The sequence below is a fragment of the Melanerpes formicivorus genome, unplaced genomic scaffold, assembly GCF_026170545.1.
Source record: "Melanerpes formicivorus ecotype bairdi unplaced genomic scaffold, bMelFor1.0.p_v2 SCAF_10, whole genome shotgun sequence".
Taxonomy (NCBI): domain Eukaryota; kingdom Metazoa; phylum Chordata; class Aves; order Piciformes; family Picidae; genus Melanerpes; species Melanerpes formicivorus.
Genome location: NW_027142362.1, coordinates 13,107,403 through 13,118,837, shown reverse-complemented (window position 1 = coordinate 13,118,837; position 11,435 = coordinate 13,107,403). Strand labels below are relative to the sequence as shown.

General features: G+C 43.4%; 1 protein-coding gene across 2 annotated transcripts; it reads left to right on the top strand.

Moving 5' to 3' along the window:
• Window positions 1-2,703: 2,703 nt before the first annotated feature.
• Window positions 2,704-10,288, top strand: DUT (deoxyuridine triphosphatase). Of its 2 annotated transcripts, none has more exons than XM_068143783.1 (7): window positions 2,704-2,893; window positions 3,382-3,544; window positions 6,206-6,297; window positions 7,370-7,414; window positions 8,482-8,556; window positions 9,463-9,533; window positions 9,946-10,288. In XM_068143783.1, the coding sequence occupies exons 2-7, from the start codon at window positions 3,384-3,386 to the stop codon at window positions 10,000-10,002; spliced, it is 501 nt and encodes a 166-aa protein (XP_067999884.1). In that variant the 5' UTR covers window positions 2,704-2,893; window positions 3,382-3,383; the 3' UTR covers window positions 10,003-10,288. The 2 variants fall into 2 exon arrangements, with proteins under 2 accessions (XP_067999884.1, XP_067999883.1); XM_068143782.1 differs by lacking the exon at window positions 2,704-2,893 and adding an exon at window positions 2,908-2,994.
• Window positions 10,289-11,435: the final 1,147 nt, after the last annotated feature.

The window sequence follows — 11,435 nt, the reverse complement described above, 5'->3', positions numbered from 1 at the left end:
TTATTATTTAAATCAGCACCCCAACAGTGCAAGCAGAAAAGGTAACCTAACCATTCTGAATATGAACAGCTGCAAAAAGCTACACTCTGCAAAGAGCAAGTCATTATCATACTTCACACCCAAAGGAGTTCTCCACGATCATAACCAAAATACAAAGCTCCAGACAGTGGCATAGTAAATTCTGTCATCTTTAATCTCTGCAATTTTCATTACATCTTTGAAGAGTCTTACCAAGGGCCTTCCTGACTGGGAAAAATAGGACAGGCTGCCCTTCATTCTCAGAAAATCTGAACATTCCTCATGTCTTCCCTCTTTATCTAATATTCCATGTGGTATTTCAAGTCTTTCATTAAGGCAAATGGAGTTTCAGCAACCCATTAGTAGTTTACAAGTAGTAGATGGGCAACAATTAATGTGAATTAGCACTAAGATTATAGACATAGACCGAAGAGCTACAGTTTTAACTGTTACTGAGTCATTTAAATCCTCATACCTGGCAGCAGTCCCTGAATTATCAGCAAAGCTGGGAAAACAGAATTTGAGCAATCCTGCTATCTCAGGTTGTTTGACTGTCATTGAATTTCAATGAAGAACTGGGGATCCCTCTAAGCTCCTACTCACTTCTCTCTGCTACCTAACTGCAATATTTCTCAGAAGGGCTGCAGCTGTTTGCCAAGTGAGTGACTCAGTCCTCAAGTTACAGGTGAGGAACATCAAGGGTTGGTAACTGCAGCTCAGTATACGTCAAACCACTGTTTATACATCTGTTCATTCTGGTACCTTGTTGGCATGACTCCTTGGCAGGTATGTAGCCCTTTGAGGCTGTATGGCCAGTGCTGCTGACAGAACATCTCACTGTAGCCTTGAAACTGCTATGAAAAACGGAAAACGCAGCTGTGCCAGTGCAACCACAAACAAATGCAGCAAGGTTTAGCTTGCATTCTCCACAAATGACAAGAGCAATAACCCATGGTCACACCACTGCTGGAATTTCATCAGAGGGAATTCACTTTCAAACAAAATAAAGCACTAAGGTTGTTATGGAACAGAGTAAAAAGCAATGGCAAAATTCCACAGCCCCCACACTGTACAGCAAAACAGGATCAAAAATAGAGCCTCATTATAAATAAACACCCTCACAGCAACCTTTTAAATTACAAGCTTTAATCACAGTGAGAGAGACAGCTGTTCTGAGTGACACTGGGGTGGGGAAATCTCTCCTTTAAAGCCACAGTTGACTTCTAATAAGAACAATCATTCTAATACCAAAACTTCAGTGGGGAGAATTTTATGCATTATAATCCCTGAAAGAAGCTCCATACTTCATTCTGTGCACAACAAAGCACCCTCCATTCCTACTCTCAATCTAGGTAAAAAGGCAAATTCCACGTTATCTCACTATTGCTTTTTGAAGTCAGGAGGAAATTCTCAATGGAGAACAGCACTAATCAGCAATCAAAAATGCAGGAATGTTGTCCAACTATTTATCTATGGAGTAAACTGCACATTCCCAGGACCATGGCAAACTTGCCCAAGCTTCAAGCAAATTCACTTTTTTCCTTGTAGAGACCTGTGGGAAAGGTTGTCACTCAGCTGAGACTTTTTACCTTGGTAATGTTGGGATGAGTCCTATTTTTCATGGACTTTCAGGGTACCTTAGACAAGGCTTAGTATCCAGCCTGCCACACCAAGGCAGCTTTTCTACACGATAATGCAGGATACAGTTGTAACCTCTAGAAAATTGTGCTTGTGTAAATAACCATTTATAATTAGATATCAATTTGATATAACTTTAATTCTTAGTAATTACCATTTGTGGACAGCTTACATCAGAAGTCATAAAACACTCTCAGTAGCTTTTCCTGTTTAGGATACATACACACTCACATTCAAACAGTACATACCATTAAGAATGAAAGTGATGAACAGAACATAAAAGAAACTCCAACCTGGGGTATTCCTTAAAATATTTTTCACAACCAAGACTGCAATGTCTAGCAATGGCTCCACTGCCATCTGGCTGCCCGTGAAAAATATAACACAGCAAGGAGACATCACATACACCTTGATCTTTAAAAGTCACAGAGAAGAGCTGACAAAATTCAGACCAGCAAACACAACTCCAGCAGTCTGTACCTATTTTGCACAGAGAAAAATACATCCACCAGGGTGATCAAAGGTAAGTTTTGAAACCCTGAATCCAGTGGGTCCCTGTCACGCAGAAATGTGGGGGAATTTAGGAAGGTTTTTCACAGAAGGGATGGCAAAGGACAGCAGCGAATATCAAAGATGGTGAAATCATGAAAGTAGTGTGCTCAGAGGCAGAACAAGGCAGCAGGAACGCTGACAGGTTCTCCTAATCCACAGCTTCGACAAGCAAGGAAAGCAGTTTTCCTTTCAAGAGGCACACGCTGCTGTCCGAGCCCGACAATTTTTAAGGGAGGATACACACGTTAACGACTACGCCTGCCGGGGGGCGCCCCGTGGCCCTTTGAGGGAGCTTTGATAAGCCAGGGGCTCGCCCCAGGGGAAAGCTGCCGGAAGGAGCGGCTCCGCGGCCCCCATGAAAGAGCCATCACAGCCGCACCGCGCTGCTGTCCCAGCTCCCCAACGCTGCAGCCGGGCGCACGTCGCCCTTGCCGTGGTGGGCCCTGGCTCCGCCCGCCGCCGGCCGTGCAGCTGCAATCGCGTTCCCCGGCAACGCTGAGCGTCCTATGGGGTCCGGCCGCCGGTCCCAGGCAGCACCACCGCCGCGTCCCGCGGAGGCCCGCGGTGCTGAACGGCGGGCGCAGGAGCTGTGCTGGGCCGCACAGCAGGTAGACCCCGAGTAGGGGGAGAAGGCGCCGCCGCCACCCTCTACCTGCGCCACACGAGCCCGTTCCCCCGGACAGCGGTAAGGACCGCCGGGCGGGCTACCGGCTGCAAGCTCCTTACAGAGCGACAGCGTGATGTGGGCCCAGTGCTTCAGACGGGTCGCGCACCCCCGCAGCCGCAGTAAGGGGACGGCGGGGAGACTGGAGGGAGCATAGGCTGCCCACCTGCGCTTGGGCTCTGGTTTGCCCCTCAGGGCCGTCCAGCTGCCACCACCGCTGAGGCTGCGGGGAGCCCTGACCAACCATATCGCCCCCAGCCCCACGGAGTGCAAAGGGGTGCTGCTAGGGTGCTGCTAGGGTGCCCTCCCTGAGGGCCCGGGGAGTAGCCGCTGAGGAGGAGCCGGGCGAAGCCATTCTCAGCGGCCAGGGGTGGTAAGGGTGCAACACGCAGAGAGTAGCCGGGGGTGGAAGGGAACAGCTTTCCCCTCTGTTTTCGCCCTCAGTGGGCCGTACCGGTTTTCGCGGGCTTTTCTCAGTACGGGTTATTGTCTCTCCTGTGTCCGCTCAGAAATGCCGTCCTCAGAGGTCGTCCTGCAACCATCCCCCAGCAAGAGGCAGAAGGGCTCGGTGCCCGGGGAGCCCACTGCACGCCTCCGCTTCGCTAAGCTGTCCGAGAACGCCTGCACCCCCTCCAGGGGCTCTGCTCGGGCTGCCGGCTACGATCTGCACAGGTGAGGGTGCACCCCGCTCACCGGCGACGAGACCCCGCTACTCTGGTCAGTTCCCTCTCCGGGAGAGGCTGCGGGGGGCGAGCCCCTCTTCTCGGGGCTTCGGAGAGGGTCCTTGTGAGGCCGGTTGGCGTCCTGGACAAAGTCTCCCGGAGACGGGGGCCAGACCTGCAGAAGAGGAGGCCAGAGCTAGCCAGTCCGTTTGCCTCCTTGCTCTTCTGTCCTTTATTTGCACACATCTCTGGTCCAGCCATGCAACACGGATTTAATCAGATAGCGATGCAGCCATGGCCAAAACCCAGGCTTGACACGTCAGCCTGAGTGCCTTCCTTGTGGAACTAAAAATAAATAGAAGTGTTCGTGTATGTGGGCCCTTCCTGACAGCACTTAGGCTTTTCTGCCTTCCTGTTGGCTGTTGGGTACTGCCTGCCAAAGGAGCATTATCAAGCTACAGCTTCCTGTCTGGAAAGCACGTGCGTTGCTGTGCAGTCTTAGGGGTTTGTTTCTTGAACTGCTAATAGTCACTGTTGAAAGGTTTTCACTGTGTTCAGAAATATCTGTGGCTAAGCTTGTGGTTTGTATAGTCCTTCCATGATCCAATACAGTCACTACTTACATCTGAACTCCACTGTGATGTCCTCCATCTTCCTTTTTTTAGTATTACTTAGAATAACCAGGTGGTGATTTTCTTTCTTTGTCAGACTTCCTTCTTCTGAAGCTTTGCGTCACCACTCTTGATGCTTTCCCTTTGTCTTCCTTTTGTCTTACCACTTTTGGTTTTGTTCTTATTCCAGTGCATTGTACACCTGGGAAAAGTCCATCTTACAAAAAAACCTTTCAGTGCTACCCAGTATTTAAAAATAAGTTCTTCATCAAGGCTGAAATATGTTTGCCTTAAACAAGTAGAACCGTCTCAGTGTGGTATTGTCACCACTGACTTTAACTAAGCTTACAGTGGAGTGGCTTGAGAAAGTTGGACGTGGGGAGGCCTGTGGATGTGGTCTACCTGGACTTCAGCAAGGCTTTTGACACCGTCCCCCACAGCAAACTGCTGGCTAAGCTGTCAGCTCGTGGCTTGGACCGCAACACTCTGTGCTGGGTTAGGAACTGGCTGGAGGGCTGGGCCCAGAGAGTGGTAGTGAACGGTGCCACATCCAGCTGGCAGCCAGGCACCAGTGGCGTCCCCCAGGGATCAGTGCTGGGCCCTGTGCTCTTCAACATCTTCATCGATGATCTGGATGAAGGGGTAGAGTCAGTCATCAGCAAGTTTGCAGATGACACCAAGTTAGGGGCAGATGTTAGTCAGTTAGAGGGTAGAAAGGCTCTGCAGAGGGACCTCGACAGACTGGACAGATGGGCAGAGTCCAATGGGATGGCATTCAACAAGTCCAAGTGCCGAGTGCTGCACTTTGGCTACGGCAATCCCATGCAGAGCTATAGGCTGGGGTCGGAGTGGCTGGAGAGCTGCCAAACAGAGAGGGACCTGGGTGTGCTGATTGACAGCCACCTGAATATGAGCCAGCAGTGTGCCCAGGTGGCCAAGAGAGCCAATGGCATCCTGGCCTGCATTAGGAATAGTGTGGCCAGCAGGAGCAGGGAAGTCATAGTGCCCCTGTACTCTGCTTTGGTTAGGCCGCACCTTGAGTACTGTGTCCAGTTCTGGGCCCCTCAGTTTAAGAAGGACATCGAAACGCTTGAGCGTGTCCAGAGAAGGGCAGCAAGGCTGGTGAGAGGCCTTGAACACAAGCCCTATGAGGAGAGGCTGAGGGAGCTGGGATTGTTTAGCCTGGAGAAGAGGAGGCTCAGGGGTGACCTCATTGCTCTCTACAACTACCTGAAAGGTGGTTGTGGCCGGGAAGGGATTGGTCTCTTCTCCCAGGCAACCAGCACCAGAACAAGGGGACACAGTCTCAAGCTGCGCCAGGGGAGGTTTAGACTCGAGGTGAGGAGGAAATTCTTCACCGAGCGAGTCGTTCGTCATTGGAACGGGTTGCCCAGGGAGGTGGTTGAGTCATCGTCCCTGGAGGTGTTCAAGAGGAGATTGGACGTGGCACTTGGTGCCATGGTCTAGTCATGGGGTCTGTGTTGATAGGTTGGACTCGATGATCCTTGAGGTCCTTTCCAACCTAAGTTATACTGTGATAGTTCTTAAAATCATGTCCTTTGCAGTTCCCAATAGAATCATGTGAATTGTGAACTCCTGACCTACTCAGAAACAAGCCCCATTGTTACCTAAAATACAGCTTAATGGATTATTATTTTTTATATACACCTAGCTAATCTGCTGTATAAGGCTTAATGAGGGGAATGTATTATCCATAAAGTTTCTGCTTTTGCACAAACACACACAAAAAGAAATCACACAACCATATTCACCTAATGGTTAAACTTGTACTTATTGTCTACATTACCAGATTAAAAAAAACCTCACATTTATAAGCAGCAATTTTAAGATTATCCTGTTCAAACAACACTACTGAAATCTTAAGCTAGCACCATCAAAACATCTCGTGCTGTAGGGTCTGCATGAGCTTTTGCAAATCTGCACATACTTCTTGTATAGCTTTTCAGCAAGAAGGATGCTGGGTAATTTTGTACCTTAAGTTACAGAGAAGAAGTTTTTCCAAATACACTGTATAAACAACATTTCTTTCTTTAACATAGTGCCTATGACTGTGTGATACCACCCATGGAAAAGGCTGTAGTGAAGACAGACATTCAAATTGCACTTCCTTCTGGATGCTATGGCCGAGTAGGTAAGTACACAGGCTACAGCTACAGAGTCATTGTAGAACAACGTTTGCCCCATCTTCACATTTAGATTCTGCCTAAAGCTTTCAGAATTAGTCTAGACACAAAAAAACAAAAGAAGTGTCACATGGCTGTGTTATTTATCAAGTCCTGTAATAGATCTGCCTTGTGAAATACATTTGAGTCTACATACAACTTCATAGGCTATGTTGTAGTTCATTATTTCTCTGTGGTTTCAGAATTCAGATGACAAGACAATAGGTAGTGGACCTACAGAAAATATACCCCTGGGTGTTTAAAAAAACAGCAACAAAAAATAATCAACCCTGAAATAAAAGTACTAGTGTAGTAGAATTGGCAATTTTCAGTGGCAGAATAAGAGAGGACCTGTGCAAGCCCTTTAATTATGTTATACACATACTTTTTCTGGATTATGTATACATTCTTAAGCAAACAAAAAAATACACTGCTGTGGAAGAGCATGATCAGAGTTTACTGTCCCTTTTCATCTAAAAGGAGAATGTGAGTCCATTTCTTTTACCCCAGACAGAGTGTTTTGAAGAGAGTTAACATTTTAGCACTTCTTCAAAGCAGCCTAAGTGAAAAAGAAAACAAAAAGCAAACCAGGCACATAATTTAATTTATCTTTGCATAAATTTAGTAAATTGCTTGCCAAATACTGTTTCCCATTGTAACCTGAGTGGATCAACCCAATAATACTTTGGCATTATTCCAACCCATTTGGTAGCCACCAAAAAATAAACCAAGATTAGATAGTCATCATCTTGGACCACCTTCCTTTGAGAAACCTACTCTGCTATTGCTGGTCTAAACAAAGATACACTAACATCACTTAAAGATTGCAAATTTGTTGTAGCTTGGAGCATCTGTTATTTTAATATATACACTAACACTTACAGTAGTTCCAGTAGAATCTGGTTTATTTTAGAAAGACTGGAAACAGTTCTTGCTGCCACAGCTCTGTGCAAACGCACTATGTAATCTAAAAATACTGTGTAAGAGTTTCAACAGAAATAAATGATTCTACTTACAACCCCCCCTTTTCTTGTTTTCTAGCACCACGTTCTGGTTTAGCTGCAAAGCACTTCATAGATGTTGGTGGTAAGATTTTTGTTCTTTATACTAGTCTTTCTGCAAATTGCAATTGCAGAGGTTAAAATGGGAGCATCTGTGCCAGCTTCTGTGACATTCAGGCTTTGTCTCAAATAAGAAGTGATTCTTGCGTGTCTGCTAACCTAAGGTTTTTTTAAGTGTCGTTGGGTAACATAGAAAAAAAGCCTTAAGATGGGAATCAAAGGTTCTGTACACTCCTATGCCTCTTGTGTATGTATACACATTCTGCTGTAGTGTGGTTCTTTAAAACAGGACTTCTAAGATTATTTATTTTGCTCATGTGAGAGCATACATGTGCTCTGTAACAGTCTCTTCAATCTGAATGTTAAACTAGGAAATACCAGAAAGCAACCAGAACTGCTTAGCAGGATGAATCTATGCTCTGATTTTGGAAGAGCTGACAGCTGACAAGTCATGAGTGAAAAACCAAACCAACCAACAAAAAGCCAAACCAAACCCCATGGACCAACTATTGCATAATTTCAATTTGTCTTGCAGAAATTTATCACAGTTAGGGTATTGTCCATCTAAGTAAAAATACATTGCCAGAAGTCCTGAGGGTCAGGTAGAAAAACTGGGATCATGCAAGAATATGTTCAGAATTCACATCTGCTAGGTGTGGATGCTTTCCCAACACTGACAGCCAAACTTCTGACAGAGTAAGATAGAATATCAGACTGCCAATTCCAATGCATGATTTGTTCCAAAAATTACTTTGATCACTTGCACCCAGTACAAATAAATTAAAGAAGTTCCATATTCCTCTGCAAGGGATAGAATTATTGCTGTTACAGAATAAAGGAATGCCAAGGATGTTGATGTATTTTGCTATTACACCCAGTTAGAGAGTGTGTGAGTGACCCAGTACAGAAGGAAGAATGATCATCTGGGTTGTAGTTTCCTGTATCTTCCTTATCTATCATTTAATTGTGCATGAGCAGTATAAAGGATATCAATATGAGATACTGCAATCATCCAATCTAAACCTTATCTACTTACCTAATATACTGACAATGTTTATTAACTGGATATCACTCAATGCTTTCTTACCACAGCTGGTGTTATTGATGAGGATTACAGGGGAAACGTTGGAGTGGTACTCTTCAACTTCGGGAAAGAGGCTTTTGAAGGTAAGTGTTCAGGTTGGCAAAGCCTTTTTTCAGCCACCTGACTGGAAATGAAAAACTACTCTTTCTTTAAAAGTCTATGAAGAGTTACAGTTAGCTGAGAACATTTTCCTTACCATTAACAAAATACAGAAATGTAATTCCTAGAAAACTAGGTAGCATGCAAAAAAAAACAAATTAAAAAAAACAGCTTAAAACACACCACCACCATCCCCAGTCAAGCAAAACCTACTTGGCTAAGCTTTAGATTTGTGAACTGTACTGAAGTGCAACTTGTATTTCTTCCTTGCTCTAAACAACTCAAACTTTAGCTGAGCAGTATTTGAGATAAAAAAATCCTCAAGGATCCTGGGAAACATGAGTAACAGAGATAAGGTTTTCTCTTAATCACACTGTCTCTCTGCAGACAGTCAGTTTTAACCCTCAGGGCCCAGTTAGAATATTGCCAAAATATTTACAGTCTTTTCTGCAACTTCACAGCACAAGCTGCTCAGGGAAGCGTTGTGAGCCAGATGGAGTACTAATCACAAATTTAGTTTACCTCTTACCAGGGAATCCATTCCTGGTCTTGTTCACATAAGGACCCACATTATACATACAGCTGTCTCTCCATCTCTGCAGTACTTGTGTGTAATGACATTTAAGATAACACAGTATGGCAGCAGGAATGAGAGGTGATGCCTTGAGCTGGTTCTGCTGCTAATAATTCACCCTGAAGGGACTAAGCACAAGTTTATCTCAACCTGCGGTTTTTGGGGGGACTATTAATATCTGCTTAACTAAGTTTAAAATAAGTGTTTACACTTCAGTACACTCTGATACTCTGCTTTTGAAAGGGGATTGTGTAAACTTTGTATTGATTGTTCACTTTTTCTGGAAGGAATTAATAATATTTTAACTTAATTGCAGTTAAAAAAGGGGATAGGATTGCCCAGCTTATTTGTGAACGCATTTGCTATCCTGAGCTGGAAGAAGTTCAAGTAAGTTGCCACAAGAAAATGCTATTTTCAATAATTAATAGTTTAAGATAGTTATATAAGCTGAAAATATGATTGGTGTAGATAAGTACTTCGCTTGAAAAATGCTTTCAGTGTTAAACCTGCATAGCAGCCTTGCTACCTGAGTAAAAATCTGGATGCTTTGCATGCATTTATATGAGTTTTTATTTTTCAGAGTTGACACATTCTTGAGAAATACTTAAGCTTACACTAGAAACAGTTGTGTCACACTGTGGGATTTGTTTAAACTTGTACAAAAGGTATTCTAGAATGTCTCTTAAGAATGTTTTGGTTTAGTTTCTTAATTGTTGTTACAAGTAAACATATCTTCTTCTATGATAGAAACAAAAGGCAGGTTAAGACACTAAACCAACTTATAATTGATGTTTTTCAGGCTCTAGATGATACAGAACGTGGTGAAGGTGGCTTTGGTTCTACTGGAAAGAACTGAAAATTATTTGAATATGGTTTCTATTTTTTTGCTTTTCATGTTATTTCTAAATTCTCATTTGAATTAAAATCAGATTTTGGAGTACATTTAAAAAAAGGTCAAGTTTTATTCAGACTTCTGTCTCTCCTCCTGTCCACTTTAACAGGCCATGAACTCATCTACATTATGGCAAAGTGTGCATGACTGACTTGACTATTTGATGACTTTTTTTTTCTTCTTAGATGTTCTGTGTTCCATAATATTGTTTATGTGCTGATTATGCTCTAATAAACTAAAATTAGTGTAATGATTTGCTTTTACTTGCTTAAACTAAAATGGCTGATTGATTTGTGTTTATCTTCCGAAAACCATCTCCCGTGCAATTTACTATTTCATGCTGACAGCCTATTTCATACAGAACTGGTGGTAACTCAGGTATCACTATCACTTCCCCCTTGACCCCTAAATCAGACTAAGACAATGTTATTTAATATCAAACAAAATATCAGACAAAATACTTGTCTTTGTGTTCTAAGCTGAAGTTTTGTCGCTGATCCTTAGCTGATCCTGAAGCAGATTTTTCATCTTTCTATTTTGGTTTTTGGGGTTTTTTGTTTGTTTGTTTGGGTTTGTTTTTTTTTTTTGCTTGGTTGTTTGTTTTCTTTCCCTTCAGCTGTGTGTATTCTCTCTTTAGCTTTTCTTAGCTGAAAGTCACAGATGTGAAATACTACAAGTTGTCTTTCAGCAGTGGATAGGTAGGTCCTTTTGTAGATTAAGATATTCACAGCTTTCTTTTCCTTGGTAGTCTCAGATTGTAATAATCCTATTTGTATTAGTTTCACACCCTTCTCTAGGATTAACCATTTCAAGTGAACTAGGCTCAAAATATTACACATTTTATACATTTTACACATCCCACACACACCTTCCCCAAGCTGATGGAAAATAAAGTCTAAAATGACAAAGTTCAGATTACTTCAACCTGTCATTGCATTGATTGGGCAGTGCTGAAAGAGTACACTCATCTTTGAATAGGTTAGAAGTCTTTCCCTTCATGTGCTTATCAGTCTTCCTCTCCAGGCTTATCACAGCTCTGTACTTGTATCTCTATACCCACATGCTAAAGTCTATTGTAAGCAAGAAGCACATCCTACCAACGTGAAGTTTTAAATGAACTGGGAAAGCCAATCTTGACACTAAGTTTCTTCTATGACTTCTGAAAAAGGAACTTCAATTACAACTGTATTTAAAGGTCTTAAAACAGCTGATCTTTCTGTGTAAAGCTGTCTCCTTTTGCTGGAGTGCCAGTTGAGAGCAAGTTTGCTGCTCCTTGTTCTTTTCACTCACCATGCCCGACAGTGAGAAGGCAGTGGCGGATACACTGATGTAAGTCCTTTTGGATGGATACTACAGGATGATCTCACTTGGAACAGTAACCTACAAGGAAAAAGTTT